Below are 19,862 nucleotides of genomic sequence, written 5' to 3'. Positions count from 1 at the left end.
TCAGCAGCTTCAAAGGCCAGGAGCGTACTCTTTGCAGCAGAATAGCTGACACCTGGTGAGCCTCTCGAGGGGCATTTCTGGTGCCTGATGTGGGAGCTAGAAACAACAAACTGGCTGCTGAGGGGCCCAGTGATTCACCCCAGCACAGCTGTGTTCCTCAAAAATGGGGAAATCTGGGGGGAGACACTTGTCTGCAGGAACTTGGAGGCCTGAACTGGCAAGAAAGGGCTCTCTAAGCAGATATCATAAAGGTTCTTGTGCTGATCACAGTGGAAAATCAGGAACCCCCCAGAAAGGTCCTTCATGAGCAAGGGAGTCCCCTGTATTTAGTCAGGAGGGGTGGAGCCTGATGGAGCCAGGTGTGCTGGGAAATCAGGGACTGCTTGGAGGGCACTGACAGAGGAATCAAGAATGGAACCTGCAGAAGTGTGTCACCAAAAGTGACAGAGGGTAAAGCAAGCCTAACCAAGCCCAAGCCCATGTTAAGGACATGTGAGAAATGCGACAGGCAAGACGGAGGTGCCTGGGGGAGTTTCTAGGAACCTATACAGGATGCAATATTGTTTTACTGTCTCACTATCGCTGGCCTTGGCAAAAGCGAGGGGCAGAGGCTGGTGGAGGGGCTGTCCTGGCGCGCAGCTGGCGGTGTGTCAGCGCCGCAGAATCCCGCGCACGGTGCGCTAGGTGGCGGCATCGGCTCGGAACAAGGAGCCGGGAGGGACCGGGAGCTATCCCCGCACAGCTCTGCCCGCCCTTAGAGCCCGTGGTTTGGGAGGGAACCCGAGAGATCATCCACTCCGACATCCTGCCCTGGGCAGCAACGCCTTCCAGTAGACCGGGATCCTTGAGCGCTGCCAGGGATGGGGCATCCACAGCTTCTCTGGGAAACGTGTGCCAGTGCCTCTCCACCCTCACAGCACAGAATTTCTTCCTAATGTCTCATTTTGAAGGGCTGGGGAGTGCCTGAGCACAGGGTCCTAACTGAGCTCCTGACAGCCCCAAAAGCTCGTTAGGGAGTTTGCTGGTGTGTCCCCCTTGGTGCAAATCCTGTGTCGTTTTACGTACAAAAGTGGGGAATACTGAGCTGGTGACAAGAAAGAAGACACACAGCACTTGTAAAAGAAGACGAACCTCAGTAAGAATGAGAATGACCAAATCCTTGCAAAATGTGCCCTTGTGTGTGATTTCCCGTGTTTCTGGGCTCCAGGAGTGTCCTATGTCCTCCTGCCACGTGACCGTCTGAGACCCCTGCATTCAGGTGGCAGTGACACCCTTTGCAGAGCACACCATATGGCAGCTCTTGGAGGGAGAGGCATTGAACTGGCAGGCCAGAGGGATGGAAACCTAGGAGAGAAACACTTGGGCATGATGGAATCCACAAGTATGAAAAGACTGTCCCAGATGCTTTGGAACTTAGTGGGAGGCACAAGATGCACTACCCACAACAACAGCATTCCCGTAAGGAGCTTGGTTTGACAGTTTTGCCTTTAGAAGGCAAAAGTAAAACCTTACATATTTTGGGTTTATGCATCAAAGTGTTGAAACAACAGAAGCAGAGTACTAAATAATGGGATTTTTTTGCAGGATTGGTGCTGATATTGTTCCCATAAATTTGCCAAGCAAATATAAAACTCAGTATGCCTTAGTAGCCTACATAATTTGATATCTGGTTTTAACATTTTATTGTTTTTAAAAGGCTGTGCAGAATGCACAAAGACCACAATAGATCTATTTTTCTTGTTGCTCTTTTGTCAGATTATGCTATTTGCTAGAATTTAGCCTCTCACTGTAAATCCCTCAGAAGTCTGGGTTGCAGAACATCTGGACCTAGTTATGATTTTTTCTAATGATGCTGATCTTTCTTACTGAAAAAAGATTAGTTTGGGATTAAAGGTTGTCTTCCAATTCCTTTTGGAGGAGTCCTACGCAAAGGAATTTGCATGTGTAACACTTTCTTTACATTCCTTAAGCTCTCCTCTCTGCTAAAAGGGATTCCACTGGATTTCCTATATTTTTTAAAGTTTCCATCCACTGTGCAATGAGTTTTCGTGGCAAGGTCTAGATAGCTGGGGAGCTACAGAGTTGGCTTCTGTGAGAAGCTGCCAGAATATTCCCCCACGTCTGACACAGCCAAAGCCAGCTGGCTCAAGACGCTGATGGCCAAGGCTGAGCCTCCAGTGATGGTGGTAGAGCCTCTGGGACAACATGGTCAAGTGGGATGAAAAGAACATGAACAACTGCAGCCAGAGAGAGGAGTGAGGATATGTGAGAGAATCAGCCCTGCAGACACCAAGGTCGGTGCAGGAGGAAGGGCAGGAGTGCTCCAGGTGCCAGAGCACAGATTCCCTGCAGACACCAAGGTCAGTGCAGGAGGAAGGGCAGGAGTGCTCCAGGTGCCAGAGCACAGATTCCCTGCAGCCTGTGGCACAGACCATGTGAGGCAGGACACTCTCCTGCAGCCCATGCAGGTCCATGGGGGAGCACAGATGCACCTGCAGCCCATGGAGAACCTCACACTGAAGCAGGTGGATGCCTGATGTGACCCCATGGGAAGCCCACGTTGGAGCAGAGCCCTAGTTGGACTTGTGGCCCTGTGGAGAGAGAAGCCCACCCTGGAGCAGGTGTGCAGGTGGGACTGGTGACCCCAGAGGGAACCCATGCTGGAGCAGTTTGTGAAAAACTGCAGCCTATGGGATGGACTCAAATTTGAGAAGTTAAGGGAGGGCTCTCTCCTGCAGGAGGAACCCCACACTGGAGCAGGGGAGAGTGTGAGGAGTCCTTCCTCTGAGGAGGAAGGAGTGCCAGAGGTAAGACCTGATGAACTGATTGCAACCCCCATTCTCTGTCTCCCTGTGCTGCTGTGGGGAAGAAAGTATAGAAAATTGGGAGTGAAGTTAAGCCTCGGAAGAATGGAGTGGTGGGATGGAGGTCTTTTAAGATTTGAGTTTATTTTCTCAATATCCTGCTTGGATTTGATTTGATTTAATTGATAATAAATTCAGATAATTTGCCCATGGCGAGTCTGTTTTGATGTGATGATAATCAGTGAGAGATCTCTCCCTGCCCTTATCTGGACCAATGAGCCTCTTCTTATACTTTCTGTCTCCTATCCAGTTAGAGAAAGGAGTGATGAACCCAGCCAGGGTCAAATGACCACATTCTGATATGTTGAAAATATTTATTTGAGTTTTGCACCTGTAACTGTATCCTTATGGAAAGGCATCAGGTCTCTTTCTGTCATATGTCATTTGCTTAATTTCCTGTTTCTATTTATTGACTCCACTTGAAACAGGTTTCTAGATTTGTTTGCTTTATTGTGCAGACTCTTGGTCCTTCCACCTCAACTCCACCGACTTGCCTTGTGCCATCTTGATTTGGCAATATTTTCCTACATATAGAAATAGTTTCTAGGAAGGAAAATCTAAACAGCATAAACACTTCCAGGCTTTTGCTCACTGTAACTGCACCATGTCAGACATCTGCCTATCATGACAGGCACAGTGAACAGCTGGCTACAAGCTCAGTGTTGTTCAACTTCTTTCAGAGAGGCAGACAAAACACGGGAGGGCTGGATGGAAGTGAAACAGAGAAAGGCTCTGTGTCTCATGTAAGCCAGCACTGCTCCCCTGCTGGGCTGCTGCCGCCTCTTCCAAAGGCCCTGAGCAGAGCTGACCATACACAGAGCTGGGCCTGCCCAAACTGTCTGAGAGAATGTCCCAAAATCTGGGATTTGTACCTGGAAGGCAGTGAGTCACGAGGGGATGGGGAAATAACAAAAAAGGGGCTGTGATAAAACGTGGTAAAATAACGGCCATCCAAGGTAGGTTAGATTTGGGAGTCCCTCTTTTCCCAGCCTTTGTGATGGGAGAAAAGAAAATGGTGAAAGTGGAAAGCTTTTAGTTCAAAACTAAGGGAGGAACCATTTTCACACAGTGAATAAGCAGATCCGAGGACGGATTGCCAGAGGAAGTCAGAGAGTACAAGGAACCAGGGAGGTTTAGAGACAGACCAGGCACACATCTGAGCAATGAGAACATCCAGGCTGTCACAGACAGTGCTGAAAGTGGTACCCACAGGAGGAGAGAGCATCCCATTGTGTGTGAGAAGAGAGAGCAAACCACTCTCAGGCACTGAGAGAATATGATGTGATCCTGGTGGATATTGGATTGCCCCTCAGCCCACAGGGGTTAACCAGCCTTTTCTCTACCTCCAAAGCATCTGGCAGAGAGAGGGGATTGAGCTAGACAGATCACTCCCACCTGAAAAAAAAGGCAGCATTATCATTTGCCTAGGAAGATGCTGGTACCACGCTGGACTGTCTTGCCTTTTGTTGGTTCTGCTCCAGGGTTTGCCTGAAATTGCATGGGATGGTTGAAGCAGACAAGTGTACCTCGCAGCTCTGGTGCACTTCTCTAGCATTCAGTGGAGAAAAATATGTCATTTTCAGTAAAACACATGGATAGCTGAGTAGCTAAAGAGCTGAGGAGTCCAGATGTTCTCCCTGGAGTGGACTACTTGTGACTTTTGGGTTACTGCAGTCTAAGGACACCTGAGTGCATTCACTACCTGAGTGCCTGAACCTTTTGGGGAGGGAAGGGGGGAGCCACACAGTAAGAGGGTCTGTTCATGTGCCTGCTGCTGAAATAATGAAAAGCTGTTCTGGCTGTGGTGACCTTCTCTCAAGTCAAGAGAATCTTCCATCCTGCACAGGGAGCAGCCTCAGCGTGGGCCCCATATGGGAGAAATCCCACGTGTGACTCTCATTACCAAGTGTTTCTTCTGGGGCTGCATTCAGTACCACAGTCCTCCATGGCTGCTCAGAGGGGACCTGAAGAGCATTCTCTGACTGCATGAAATTTAAACACATTGAAGGTCTGGAGAGGTGGGGCCTGGCAGACTCATGCTGACATTGCTACGTGCATCCTTAAAAGAGCCATAATGCCACTTGTCGATCTCTCAGGAAAATGTGAGGACTAAAGGAATGAATGAATGAATGAACAAGGACAGTCAGATGGGAGGAAAAAAAGAAAAGAAGGCTCTGAAATGCAGCAAAAAGGAAAGACTGAACCTGTGATTCTTCCTTCTCTAGTGGCATTTAATTTCCCCTTCCTCACTGTGAAAATGTCAGAAACGAACAGGAACTTCAGTAAAACAGAACTGAAAGAGAAAGAGAAGGCAGCAAAAGCCTTAGAAATGGCTTCACACAGGCAGAGGTACACCCAGCTCTGTCAAATAGGCACATTCCTCCACAAGCACACACAGGGGTCAGTGGGCTTTTTCATCACATGAATTTATTTTAAGTTCTAAAATGAATTTCTAATAAGTTAAAATGCTCAAAATGTGCAACAGGGCAGTGAGCAGGGCAGTGCAGGGAGAGGGAGAGGAGAAGAGAGTCAGCATGGGGGGAAAAACATTGTCAGACTGCAGGGGAGATGGATTCCAGCCATGTCCTGCATCCAAGTGTTCCACCAGAGAAATCCTGAGAGGGAGGCCATGAAGGAGGGGCAGAGAGTGGGACAGACCTGTGGCACTGAAGCAGGCAGTAGCTGCTGGCTCAAATACTGCCAGCAGCTCCAAAGCATCTCTGCTGCTGGCCGCCTGACTGCAGCGGTGAGTGTGCCTCGCCCTGGCTGCAGCCCGCAGCCCCTCTGCAGGCACAGAGCTCCAGGGCCCCCAGCCCTGCCCCTGCCACCCCCAGTCCTCCTGCACACAGGGGTCTGCACGGTGCCCATCCCTCTCTCTCTGTGTGGCACACAGAGTTCCACCTGCCATGCATGCCCTGCTCCCGTCAGCACTGCGTTTGCTGCATCTTCCCTTTCTGCTTCTCCTCCATGGGCTTCCAAGGCACACTGGCTGCAAACATCCCCTCCAGGGCTGGGAAGGCAGGAGCCTGTGCCTGAAAGGGAAGCAAGAGGCTACATCAGACATGGGAGAGAGACTGAATGGCACAGGTCTGGGCTTCTCCCTGCCGTGGAGGACAGTCCTACTGCTTGCAAGCAGAAGGCTCCCATTCCCTGCCAGAGCCAGGGAAGGAGACAGTCTCTGAGACATGCAATCCCTTCTGGGGAAGGCTGGCTCAGCACAATCCTCTGTGGTGTGATGGGCATAAGGAATAACAAAGACAGGACCTGGCTAAGGGAGAGCAATCACTGATCTGGGCAATGGTCAGGCCACTGTCAGGTTTGATGTATGTCAGATTGTACAACGCCTTTTTGGAGAGGTAATAAAGGCATGAAGGCTTGTGCAAAACGAGATAAGAACAAATTAGAGACAGAACCACACAAGTGACTTTCTAGGCAGTGAAAAAGAGGTCGATCTCAGGGCTCCTGATAGCAGTATAGGGTTACACACAGACAGTACAGCAAGAAGGATGAGATTAGCTAGAGAATGGCATGGTAGGTGTGATCTCAGCTAAGAGAAAGGGACTGGAGTTTGCTGACAGGTTTCTGCCAGGCTGAAAGGAAATGAAAAGCACAAGTCTTCAAAGACCAGTCATTATTGGCACAGAGAGTGTGAAAGTGCTAATGAGTTAGGCAGCTGATAAAGTTGAGGATCCTCATTTGGAAGAAAGAGGACGAGAATATCATGCAAGACAGAGATATTTTAGGAGAAGGCAGCACTAACCTGAGTGACAGGATCAATGAAATGCAACAGTACTGATCAGACATCGATAGGATCAGGGGATTGGAATGGGAATTCCTAATGTGTGGGCAACAGCCCATCGGGTGAGCACGATACACCACGGGGAGCAGGACCAGCAAATGCAGTCTCAGAGGATGCCAGCAGAGAGAGAGAGAGAACCAGAGAAGAGCTGATATCTCTGCTCCAGGCACCACCTCAGCTGCACTCTGAGGGAGGGAGAGCCCACAGGGAGCCTGTGCAGGGAAGGGTGTGGATCACAGAACCAGAGGGTGGCTGGGGTCGGAAGGACCTTTGGAGATGATCCAGTCCTGCTAAAGCAGGGCCATCCAGAGCTGGATGAGGAACTCCCATGGACAGAGGAGCTCTGCTGCCACCTGGGAGCCTGGCTTGCTCAGCACACCAGGGCCTTGGGGTCAAATGCAAATGCTTTGGGACGATGAATATCCTGAATATCCTGGTGGGATGGGAGCTGTTTAAGCAAACAGCTGGACATCCATTTCCTGCTAGCTGAGACTTTACAGGTGCGCTGTCAAGGGGTTCCAGTCCCAGGTTTTGGGCCAGAAAGGTTGGTTCTGATCACCTTGCCCTGGCCTTGCAGACTTTAGAGAGTCTCACAGAAAGTGTAAATTTCTGCCTCATATTATCCTTTACCATCAGTGCTGATTAAGGACGGATGACGAAGAACCTGTCACGAGCTGCTCTTGCACTACCCACAGTGGTTTCTTTAAAATTTCCACCTTGCTTCTTTTGTGATGCTGCCTGCCTTCAGCCTCCAGCCACTGGGGCTTGCTGAGACTTCTCATCAATTTTGTCACATCCCTCATGCTCAGCTCGAGGCAGTTTCAAGGCTCCCAGCTCTTTCACCAGGGTAAGCTCTTCCAAACTTATCTCGCTCTCATCGCCCAGCCCCTTCCCCACCAGAATTGTCATCATGGGCCCTTTCCATGAGACTAAGTAGGAGGCAGCTGCATCACAGCTACTCCCTTGTCTGCAAAAAGAAACCCTGAAGGATGATTTTGCCACATTATTAATTTGCAGAGCAATATATGAAAACTTCAGGGAAACAGTCTCACTTGTTTGCACAGTTTTTTCCATTGACGTGCTGGGGAGGGATTAGTCCTGGCCTGGTCTTGGGGGATCATAGAGGCAAGGTACAAGGCTGAGTTTTCGGAGGACAAGATACTGGAACAAGCTGAGCAAATGAAGGGCATTAAGTTGCAGGAAGCTGAGAGCTGAGGTGTGAGGGCTGAGCCAGAAACAGCAGCCCTGCATCAATATCCATGTCTGGGCACCAGCAGGCATTGGTACAGACCAGGAGATGGTCACATTAAAGCATCCAGCTAAGGAATGAGAGAACGTCTACAAAAGCCTGGCAACTGACCCTCCTCTACTACAGCATGGCTTGATCTCTGGGGCAATAAACATGAAGCTTTTCAAAGCTTAGTAGGTTTTCTTCCTTCTCTGAGGTGTCTGAGCTGCCCCTGAGGAATGCTGTGGTTAGCCAGACCTGCCAATGCCCAGGTACAATGTGCCAGTGCCACAGCTTTCCCTGCGTGTCCATGGCACCATCAGCAGGCTGCTCCAGCCCCACATCTCCTCCGGCCACTGTGTCCCCAGCACCTTTCACTGCTGTCTCTGGAGTCATCTGGGAAAGGTCAAATAAGGGTGGAGAAATAACAGGAGTGGGGTGATGGACACTTACCCTTTTTTGTAGGGCCAGAGCCACGACACAAACGGCAAGCAGGAGGAAGAGGATGAGTGTGAGTCCAAAGGTAATCTGCCCACTAAAGATGGAGGGAGCGCTGGAGACCTGGGCACCTGTGAGGAGGAACCACAGTGAGGAAGGAAGGGAGGGCTGATTCTGCACAAGGAAAGGGTGGGACAGCACAGCAACAGGCAAAATAGGAAAGAGGTAGGCAGGGAACTGGAAGGAGCAGCATGAGGAACTGGTGACAAGTAAGAAGAGGGGATCCAAGTGGTGCAAGGGGAGAAGGACAGGATGAGGCTGAGAGAGGAAAGTGCACCAGAGAGCTAAGCAGGGCGAGGAGAAGAAGAGGTTGTTTGCAGAGCCATGGGGGACAGTACCTGTGATCTGCAGGTCATACTGCAGTGCTCCCAGTCTGCCTTCTGGGCCGTGCACGCTGCATTCCCAGGTGCCCATGTCCTTTTGTGACACTTGGGGTATTTCCAAGGTAGGTCCCACCCGGGAGCTGTGGCCCTCCAAGCTATGGGGAGTAGCCAGAGCCAGCTTGCTCTTAGTGGGGGCTGAGTCAAGGTGAGTCCACTGGAAACGCTCATGTCCCTGGCCGTGTGTGAGGCTGCAGATGAGCAGCAAACGAGTCCCCTCAGAAACTGGTCCTTGGATGCTCGGAGTCACTGTGGCAAAGGGGAAAAAGCAACCTTAGGAAAACCTGCAGGCATGTCCACATCTCTTCCTCGTCCATTCTTCTGCTATTGCATCTTTTCTTTATTTCTTTATTTCCCTCTACATTATTTTTTGTCTTTCTCATTCTTAAGAGGAATAATCACATCACCCAGGAAAGCCCCTGATTCTAGCAGAGTCCAATGCAGTGCAATGCCCTGAACAGAGATCTTGTTTCCCGTCCCCCAGGGTGGGAACCCATGACCAGGAGCTCATTGCACAGACAGGTGGGGATGTTTGTCTGCAGTGAGGGACCCCAGTCTCTCCTCTCACCTGTAAGCACGGCCAGGGTCACGTCCCTGCTGATTGTCCTGTGTCCCACGGAGACAGCGCAGCGGTACTGCCCTGCATCACCCGGCCCCACCACGGGGACATGCAGGGGGAAGCTTCTGCTGCTCAGGTTCTGGGAGGTGTTCTTCTCTTCCAAATGTCCTCCTGCAAGATGGCTCCAGTGGGCTGCCACCACCCTCATCCCAAGGGCTCTGGGAAGGTAGCTCAGAGTGCAGGGTAGATCGGCTGCAGAGCCAGCTGCTGCATAGACCACAGGGCTGCTTGGGCCATCAAAACCTGAGCCAAGGAAAGAAGGCAATGTGGGGTGGTGCCTGGAAAGAGCTCCTCAGGGATGTGACTGACCTGGGAAGTGAGGAAAGGTGGGAGCTGGGGCCATGGGGGTTAGTCAGTCACATCAAAGGGATCAGCCTGGGGATGCTGGGGTATCAACACAGAGGCTGAGCTCACCCAGAATTTGCAGGTTGAAGGTGGCAGAAATGATCTCCTTATCAGAGTAGCGAAGCTGGCAGCGCCAGGAGCCCGCGTCGCTCATGGCTGGATGGAGGATGGAGAGAGTCCCGGACAAGGAGCAGAAGGTCCTGGAGGTGGGGCCCAGGTGCTCCTTGTGGAACCAGCACATCTCCACAAGGCTGGCCCGGTGGCTGGAGTTGCAGCTCATCGAGAGCATCTCACTTTCTATCACAGGACTGGGTGGACTGAGGGTCACTGGAAAAAGAAGGGTTTGGGTTGGGGGTGAGCTGAGGTCATAGGGGAGCCCTTTGTGTCTGTGCTGCCCCAACTTTTTCCCTCAGGCAGCTCCCCCTGCAGAGCTGAGGGCAGACAGCAGCAAACTGCACTTTCCAGAGGGTGCTGCCTGCGCCAAACACGGCCCTGCCAAACATGGCATCCCCACCCCATCCCACCTTTACAACCTCCCTGGTCCCAAAATCACCCTTTGCCAGGTTTTCCATCCTGTCCTACCTGTGATCACCCCCAGTTCCACGAGGCAGCTGTGCACCTCTGTCCTGTATTTCACCTGTGCCTCGTAGAGCCCGGCATCCTCGCCACGCACGGGCACGATGCGCAGGGAGAAGTTGCCATTGCGCAGGGCAGAGTCCTGGAGCGACACCCGGGGCTTCATGAGCTGGGCTGTCTTCTGCAGGCCCGAGTAGCCCACCTCCAGCACCACGTGGGGCTCCTGGTGCATGCTGCAAGCAGGACAGGGAGCAGCTCATGCCAGAGGCAAACACGAGATCAAGGGAGGGGGCAGGAAGGAGGGAATACGGGCAAGGAAGGAATATGGGCAAGGAGGGAACATGGGGAAGGAGAAATGGGGCTCAAAGGACCTCCAACCCCCCCCCATTCCCCCAGAAGGTCTCGTGCGTCTTGTGGCCCTGGCATACCTTCCCCCATGCCTCTTCCACAGCACGGATATCTTGTCAGGCAGCTGCTTTGAGCTCTCCCTTGTCTTTTTGGGGCCCAAGTGGCAGGGCAGCACGGCTGAACTCCCCTCTCTGACCCACACTTTCTGCTCCCTGCTTCTCCCCTCCAATAGTCCTGGTAGGATGTGGCCAGCTGTAACAAGATGGAGAGTTGAGCAGAGAGCAGGATTCGGTATTATCCCACTCTGGGCTGGGGATGCCATCTTTGCCAGGCTGGGTTAGGATACAGCATGATACCTGGCCACCTTCTGTGGAGTTGGAAGGGCAGAAATTCTCCCTTCCAGCCTTTCCAGGGATCAAGTAACACCCAGACTCAGATTTCTGAGCTACTCTCCCCTCCCCAGTATGTTCAGCCCCTCTTACCAGTGAAAGGCAGCAGAGTGAAGATGAGGAACAGCAGCAGGGACACCAGCCTCATGGTGGCATCCAGGAGAGGGGCTGCTTCTCACTCAGCTCTGTGCTTAAGGAGGTCCAAAGCTCGAAGAGATCAGCAAAAGTGAGGCATGGGCAAAGAAGGTTGTCAGAAAGGGTGGGTGAGCACAGAGGGGTCAGTGGGATGAGCTTGCTCTCCTGCTCTCTCTCTGCCTCTGATCAAAGCATTTCCCTCAATGCCTTTATAGTGCAGGTGGGCAGCGAGTTTCCTCGTATCACTGCGAGGATGCGTCACGACCAAGAAAGCAGCAGAGCCCGAGGCACGTGAGGGCAGAGAGGGAGGGACCAGAGACACTGCTCTAAGCATCTTTTAGTGGAAATTCTCTGGGTCGCTGTTGTTTTTCTTACATGTTTCGCTTCTATATAGCCAGTGGAAAAAGTGTAGAAGACACTTCCCAGCAAGTACCCTTCATGTTTTTCTTTCATCTCTTGCCTTTTTTGGTTTGATCTTCCCGTCTCTTACAGGATCTCTCTAATTCTTTCAGGGCTTTTGAGAACATGTTGGTATTTTTTTTTTCTGCTGTTCTTTCTTTTGTTGGTTACCTTATTATTATAAATTTTTTTCCCCTTCTTTAATCTTTCCAATGTGCTGACTTGGCTTTTTCTCATTGGTCAGTTCACAGGCAGCATGAGGAAAGGCTAATGCTCCATGCTAAGCTCCAACCAGGACACATGTAACTCATCAATCTAGAGTCCAGGCATAGTATGGACATGCCTGAGGTGGTCCAAGGAGACAGAGGGGAGCATCCAAAGGGGAAAAATAAGCACTGAAAAGATGAGCTGTGTGCTGTGGCACTGTGAGGAGTGTGAGGAAGGAAGCCTCCTGTTCCCGCAGCTCTGGGGGAAACCCACTCGAGCTCATGTGCTGAGGGGGCTCATCCTGGCCCCCATGCAGCTGCTGACCTTTGCACAGGACAATACATTTCCATCCACGTGCCTCATCCTGGGCCCCTTTTTGTCTCAGAGAACCCCCACTGTTGTGGTTCACAGTTTCCAGCTACCCACTGGCTCTGACTCTTTCAGGTTATCAGCCCTTTGTGATGAGTATCAGACAGCCAAGCCCCTCGGTGGCTCATCCACCAAGGGCTTGGGCTTTTTCTGAGGCTGAGGGAAGGGAGGTGACTCATAGTGGCTGCTCTTGACTGTAGAAGGAATTCTTATTTGCTCTCTGGCTTTCCTCAGCTGTGTGGTGGAGGTGGAAGATAAAAGCGAGCCAGTGCTTTGCAGAGCTCTGTTGTAGGGACAGCTCTCAGCTCTTTCATCCCACGTGGCTCCTCAGCCTCCTGAGCAGTGGGGCTGGTGTTCAGGTGTGGCCTTGTGTGCCTCCATGTCCTTGAGGGCTGCTCTGCAGTGACCCTTCATGCCCTCTTGCGTGACACTGCCCAGGGGATGGCATGAGAGAAGAGGAGACAAGTGAAGATGGGGAACTTGTAACAGTTGTCAGGAGGTGTTTTTTCCTCCTGTTCAAGAAAAACAGTTTGTGGTGACCAGTTCAGGCAGAAAACATCAAGTTCTCTTTCCCTTGAATCAGCAGCGCAAGAATGGTGTGAGTGTGTGGGTGCAGACGAGAGAGAGAAATTGAGAGAGAGAGAGAGGAGGGAGCTGAACTGTGGTGGGGAGACACGTAGGGCTCCACAGTCCAGCACCCTCTGCTCCTCTCTCCTGGCTTTTTCCAGGGGACACACCAAGCTCACTGCTCTCCCCTTCATTTCAGCCCTCCCTGCACTGGTAGCCTTGGCACCCTGGCACTGTCCCCCTCTCGCCCCCCAGACCATCCTTAGTGGAATGGGAAAAGCTTGTCCCTTGAAAGGACCAGCAAAGGAGAAGATGTGCTTCCATCCCCAGAGGAGGTCCTGAGGAACTGATGGACAGCCCTGGAAAATGCTGGGCATTGCCTGGCACTGGGGGGACATCTGAAGCTCATTGTGCTGAGTGAGCACGTTGTGAAATGAAGGTTTTGGAGGCACTTTTTTACTCAGCACCAGGCTATCTTTAGCAGAGCCACGGTGACGTTTCTGCCTAACGACCCACTTTAACTGCTGACTCCTCGAGTGGCATTTTCGTCATCTCCCAGAACAGGACATCGGTGCAGAGACAGCAGTGACCGGAGCAACATCGGCATGGGAACCTCTTCCCAGAAGTGCCCATGTGAGTCCCTGGGCTGGGAGGCTGCCAGACACCTGTGGGACTCTGCAGAGCCATGGGAAATGCCAGGCACGCTACACGGGAGTGCCAGGGGCAGGGGGACGGAGCCCAGCTCACCAAACGCTCCTTTAGAAGCAGTGCCAGGTGTTAGGAGCTCCAGCCAGGCGCACCCAGGGCAGATCTCGGAATCTCTGCTGGTCAGAGTGACCTCAAGATGGGTTAGAAAATCTCTTTTCCCAGCCTGGCAGTCGAAGAAGGAGTCAGAGCTCTTCATTTCTCGGTCTCAAGGTTGTTTATTGTATCTTAGCTATAAAATTGTTTCTCCTGACCTGCCGAGGTCCGCTCAGCAGGACAGTCAGAGGCACTCTGCCTGCCCCGGGGCAGTGTTATCTTTTTATACTAAAAACTACGTGTACAATATTTACAATAACTTTCCAATACCTATCACCTATGTTAGACAGCGAGCTTCTACTCTAAACCAATCTAAAAGTGCCAACATCACAGCAGAAGATGGAGGCCAAGAAGAAGAAGGAGAAAGGCTGGACACGCCCAGATCCCTCCATCTTGCCCCCTGAACCCCCATTCTAAAAACCCCCAAAAAATCTATTTTCACCCCATGACAAACTAATTATTATTCTACTTAGACTTTCATGGCTTGCAGATCTTCATATAAGGTTGGTAATTTGCTCCATGGGTCACAATCAAACTCACAGGCATCTTGGACTCTGTGCCAGGGTCTCTGAGCCCCCTGGCAGGGGTCTGGCAATCCAGGACAGCCAGAGGGATGTCCTGAATTCCGACGAGCAGACACCTTGTGCATGACCTTAATACATGGCTTTTCTTGTCTGTCTTGGCATGTCTTACAGATGCAAACCACCCTGACCAAGAAAAATTGGAGTAGAAAACTCTGTTCTGCATTGAGTTAGTGTCACTGAAGGAATTTTTCACCATGTTTTCAGATTGCTGTGGTACCATATTTTCCTCTGAGACATTCCACTTTCTCATTTTAGTCCTTGCAGCATCAAGTCTGAAGCTGGTCACAATCTTCTGCTTCATGCTGACTTTGTGAGGTGCTGCAGAATTTATTTGCAGGCTATAGCTGGTGTAAGGAACCACGCTGTGGCTCGTAGCCTGGGTTATCAGCTGGCCTGGGTGTTCCTGAGATAGAGCACCCCGCAGAAGGAGCTCCTGTAAAGCCTCCTGACTGCTGTTTGCCCAGCGCAAAAGCAAACACAGCAAGCAAAAACAAGTCACTTACCAATAAGAGATAACTAATAACTCCATGGCAAGGGACTGTAAACAGAAAGCAGCCACACCTGGGGAAACAGAAGGGAAAGTCTGGCAAGGACGTGGTGTGAGCAAGAGCTGCTGGGCAGGTTGGTACTCAACAGGCGCCTGCACGGGCAGCAGGGATCCAGGGATCAGGCTGGGATTAACTGCAAGACTTCTGGCACTGCCTGGGGAGCTTAGGGAGCTAAAAGACATCTGAGGTCAGCTGCAGAGGGGAAGGAGTGGAGCTGCCCCTCTCTGGGCACTGGGGACCGACACAGAGGTCCCCAGGCCACCTGCATGTTGCTGCAGCCGAGCACTGAAACAGAAAGAGGCAGGGCCCACGTCTTTGCAGGCTTTGTGTGAAATGCAGAGTGGGGAAACACATCAAAACAGCACCCCTGGGGCAGAGGGGCATTGAAATAGCACCCCTGGGGCAGAGGGATGCCAGCCACTCCACCCATACAGAGAGCCACGGTGGTTTCCGCCAAGGCACCAACCCGAGATGCGTTCTGTGTGTGAGATTAAGCTGAGGGTGGGCACAAACTTCCTTTTTTGAGGGAGGAAGGGGCTGCTCCAGTCTTTCTTCTGTCCCTCTGTGATGCCTGGAAGCGGCAAATTATCCTCCTAGGGCGGGATATACCACATGTCAGAGGGATCCATTCATCCGGGGTGAGGGTGCCAAAAAGGAGTGAGGAGAAGAGGATTGGAAAGGAGAAAGGTCACAGCACTCAGCAGGTCTGGGTGAAACCAAAATGTGCCCCTGCAGAAGTTCTTGGAGTAGGAAGAGTGACTGGATGCCTGACTTGGAGGCTTTTCTGAAAAGGGGTTTTTTCCAGGTTTTTAGAGGGTGTGCTGGATGGGCAGTGCCTGAGTCAACACAGGTCCCTGCTATGCTGCTGAAGAGAGTCTTGGTGGCCTGCTTCCCAGAATCCCACAGGAACACCTTTAGGAATGTGTAGCTTTATAGGATTTTTGGACAAATCTGCAGCCTCTGTCTACAGTGCTACAAGCAAGCACCCTTTGTATGACAATCCTCAGCAGACAGCTGAATATCCCAGAGAAACCTGAATTAGAAAGTAGGGAACAGCACTGGGAGGTGCTGGCTGAAGCCGTGGGCTGCATTTCTGCTAAAAAAAAAAATCCTGGTAATTTAATTACTGAAGAGGATCTGCAGCACTCATGGGCATGTTTGGCAGCTGGCAACTTGTATCTGGCCAGCATTCGCTGTGGAGAAGTGTGAAACTATTCTCTTCCAAAAGACCCTTCCTGCAGGAAAGATGGGATGCTGCAGGATCCCCTTCAGTTGTCCAAAATTACCTGTGGAGTTGGTGATAGCTCATCAGTACCTTGGCCAGTATCTAGTTAAATGATGTCTTTGATGCCACAGCCCCTGTGTTTTGCAACACAGAGGGTGAGGTGGATTAACTACAAAAATCCATGCAGCAGGCTGGGTTACATTTTGACTCATCTGTCATTGCAGCATTCATGCTTTTAATGCAATGGAAAAACATGCAACAGCCTCCCAAACAAACAAAACAAATGCCAGGGCTCCAGTGGGTTCTCTCAAGGGCAAAGGGGTACCCAGGAGCCCAACACGTGGTGGCAAGGTGGTGTCAGGACAGGCTCTGGGGCTGATGTTGGACATGCAGTGAAACCAGGGCACCCACATTCCCCCAAGAGACTGCAAAACATCCCCTTCTCAGGTGTGGCTGCTTTGGCTTTCAGTCTCTTCACAGTTTTCCAGGGAGACTGTACAACTGCTTTTCCTGGAGATGTTTTGGCCTGTGGGACCTCCAGAACAGATGTGGGTTGTGTCTGCTGGTCTAAAGACCCAGCAGCAGATCTGGGGGATATTTTTACCGATGCCAAGAGAGAAAGTTTGATCCACATATTCCAGGCTCATATCCCCATTGCTGCTGTTTCTCTCATGTGAGAGTATGGAATCCCCTCAGAGAAAAATCACCACAAAAGGATGTGCCTTCTGCTCCTGGGGCTCAGACCCTTTCTGTGCCCTGCTCTGGGCAGCACCATGGCTCTCTCCAACACAGAAGAGGCACCTTGGTCATGTCTCAGATGCTGCTGCTCAGGGCACAGAGGGGTCTGGTGCTGGTCTTAGCTCCATGTGTGTCCTGAGGAGCTGTGAAAAGTAGATGTGATCCATGTGCTGTGTTTTCATGGTGCATGGTGGCAGGAGAACAGGAGTCCACGGTGCACTGCATCTCTGGAAGCTGCAGGCAAACATTTCATAAATAGTGAATATGCTGTTCGTTTCTTAGTGGGAAAGCTAGATATGGAAAGTGTAGGGTAACTAAAGGAGCATGTGATGCTATGAGAAATCATTTGCAGAAGAGTACAGCCACAGGGAAGGTTGCTGTGGGTGATGGCACAGCAAGGAAGAGCACAGCAGTGCTCCAGAATAGTCCTGAAGAGAACAAAGTCTCTGATTTGGTGATCCCCAGCCACTTGGCTCTGAACAAAAAATGTCTAGGGAAGGAGATGGTGCATTTTTAAACTCAAAGGGCTCATTGTAAATCAAAATGGATTTATTCCTTTATAGCTGAGTTTTCAGCTGGATCAATTCTCTGCTGCTCATCAGTGTTGACAAAAGAGAGGCAGCAGGAGAGATGGAAGGGAGGACGGGAATGCCCCTCTCTGCAGCACCACCTATTTGTGCTGGGTTAACAGGATGGTGTGCCAGACTGCAGTTCAGAGGGTGCTGGCAGCTGAGCTGTTCTTTCAATTTCCTCTCCACCTGGCTCCTCAGGGCAGGTGGCACCCTGTGTACTTCTGTGGGATATCTCCTACTGCCCCACAGGCAAAAGGCCCACAAACCCAAACAAACCCTCCTGTTTGTCAGCCACGGCCTCACAGGGAGATTCAGGTGGGAAGGCACCTCTGGGTCCCCACTCCACCCCTGTGCCCCCAGCAGGTGATTCTCACTAGACTGGGCTGCTCAGGGCCTGGCCCAGGTGCATCCTGAGCACCCCAATTGTGGATAATCACTGCTGGCTGAGCTCCTGCCTTCAGCACTGCCAAGAGTCCTGGCTGGCTCTGAGTGCCCCCATTCTTACCATGCTGGGAGAGGGCTGGCACATAGAACAGGCTTTCCTGGTGTAAGGGCTGGCCCTTACTCACTCTCAGAGAGGCTGGGACCAAAGAGTTGGAACTATGAATGGACTTGAAAATTCCCAGGGAGGGGTGGGGTCTCCTGTGTCACTATGAGAGATCTGGGTTCCCAAAATGGAGAGCAAACTGAATATTAGAAAGTTGGTCACTGGGGTGCAATTGAGGTGACAGGGAGTAAACATGGGTTTAAGCTTGATTTTTTTTGGTGCTATTCATAATTGTTCCTGGTTCTAAGAAGTTTCAGACATCAGATCCCATTCTCCAGGAGGAGCACACTCTGAGCAGCAATTCTCTCTCCTGTGACAGGTTTCTCTGCCAGGTTTTCCTCTGAAAGCCACAAAAGACCCAAGGACTCTCTTTAGCTGCACAGCGTGTGAGAGAGCAGAAGATAAAACAGCTAATGCTTTTGTAGCCTGTGTAAATACTTCAGACCCTTTGCTGAGGAGATGAAAGTCTCCTGGAAATTCAGACTATGTCAGCTTCCAGGGCTAGGCTGCACAGGATTTGTTCAACATCCCATGGATGTCTTATACTGCCAAGACATGGTAAGGAGGCTTCAGAGCCCTGCAGGTGAGACTGTCCCTGCTGGCAGGGTGCATCTGTTTGGCAAGGTTCAGGGGAAGCCACTGCCTCCTAAGAGCCCTGGTAAAGTCACACTTGGAATTCAAACATAAGGCTCTGTGTTGAGGAACCAAGCATGTGGATCACACTTCCAGAAGAGAATACAGTATCCTGGGAAGACAAGACTCCAGGGAGGGAGATGGATGGATGATAACATGCTGTATAAAATGGGATCTCAAAGAGTGAACAGATTGTGTTACCTCTGTTTACAGCACAAGTTACTGGAATGTGTCCATATTTCGAAAAAGGATGTGGAGAAATGGAAAAGGATTTAGAAGATTGGTACAAAAAAAATCTCACTTGAGAGCCTGGGGATCTTGCTTTGAAATGAATGAACTTGAGGTGTTTGATTTCTTCTACCTAATCTGAAGAAAACAGTGGTGAGCTCAGGCAGCAACTTTACTGCAAACAAACCAAAATCAATGTTATGTGTCACAAAGACTGTATAATTCTTGTTAGAGGATGATGTGGAGGCCAGGAGTACAAATGAGTTCAAACACAGATGGGGTTATTTGTGGAGGATCAGTTCCTCTCTGGCTTTTAAATACGCTGACCTGGTGTGAGTGGCAGCTGAGGATGCCCCTGACTCTTGCACAATCCATCTTTCACATTTTTTCCCATGAGCAGAAGATGTGAGCAGGAGGCAGGCTCTCCACTCCAGCAGAGGAACACACAGATGACCAGAGGCTCTAAATCAAACCCCAAAATCTGCCTGGAAAGGAGGTGCATACTTCTCTTGTCGTGGCCTCTTCACCACCTGCAGATGGTGAGCCACCATGTTAACATGAAACATGGTCAGTGGCATCCCTTGCTCATCCCCAGGATATGGGACTCTGCAGGATTACGGAAACTGAGCCAGGCAATCACCACCATAAGAATAAAGCAGTATCTGCTCAGATTTATTCAGGATTTTCCCTTACTCACAGCCCTGACTGGAAGGGCTCCCAGAGAGTTGGTGCGTGCCCTTTTCAAGACTCAGAAGTAAAAGCCAGCTTGTCTTGCTCTGCAGGAAAACTCCACTGGAGGGAAACCATGGATGAGCATGGCTGCTGAGCTGAGGCACACGAGGCACTGGGAAAAGCAAGGAAAAAGCTCCTGGACTCAGATGAAGTGAGGTGGTGGTGGTGGCATGTGGGTGTGGGGACTTTCCTCTGAGTTTGGCAGGGACTGCCTGTTTTTTCCCTAGCTACAGGTGCTCAGAGGGCTCATTTGTTCCAGCCCTGAAGCAGATACAGGGGTTTCTATGTTTTCTTTTATTTTTTTTCAATTGCTATAATTTTCTTCTGTGTGTTGCTTATTAAGTCAAAATAAAAGTCACTCTGAAGGGCTGCTAACCCCAAGGGCTCTGTGTGGCCCCTGTCTGAACTGTAAAACCAGATCAGCTTGTGCAGAGGAGGAAATACAGGCAAAATGCTCCAGCCATGAGCCAAGATAAAGTTCAGAAGCCTTAATAATGGAAAAGGAGGCTACAGTCATACTGGCACAAGTGT

At 50.9% G+C, this 19,862-nt stretch overlaps 1 protein-coding gene across 1 annotated transcript; it reads right to left on the bottom strand.

Annotated features, from left to right (window-relative positions):
• Window positions 1–5,788: 5,788 nt before the first annotated feature.
• Window positions 5,789–11,209, bottom strand: LAG3 (lymphocyte activating 3). Its single transcript, XM_064702868.1, has 8 exons — window positions 11,140–11,209; window positions 10,738–10,909; window positions 10,316–10,542; window positions 9,803–10,060; window positions 9,338–9,631; window positions 8,728–9,018; window positions 8,345–8,460; window positions 5,789–5,896 (listed from the first exon to the last, which is right to left on the bottom strand). The coding sequence occupies exons 1-8, from the start codon at window positions 11,192–11,194 to the stop codon at window positions 5,789–5,791; spliced, it is 1,521 nt and encodes a 506-aa protein (XP_064558938.1). The 5' UTR covers window positions 11,195–11,209.
• Window positions 11,210–19,862: the final 8,653 nt, after the last annotated feature.

The sequence above is a fragment of the Zonotrichia leucophrys genome, chromosome 1 (genome assembly GCF_028769735.1).
Source record: "Zonotrichia leucophrys gambelii isolate GWCS_2022_RI chromosome 1, RI_Zleu_2.0, whole genome shotgun sequence".
NCBI lineage: Eukaryota > Metazoa > Chordata > Aves > Passeriformes > Passerellidae > Zonotrichia > Zonotrichia leucophrys.
The sequence above is the reverse complement of the archived record's forward strand: the minus strand, read 5'-3'. Positions and strand labels throughout refer to the sequence as shown.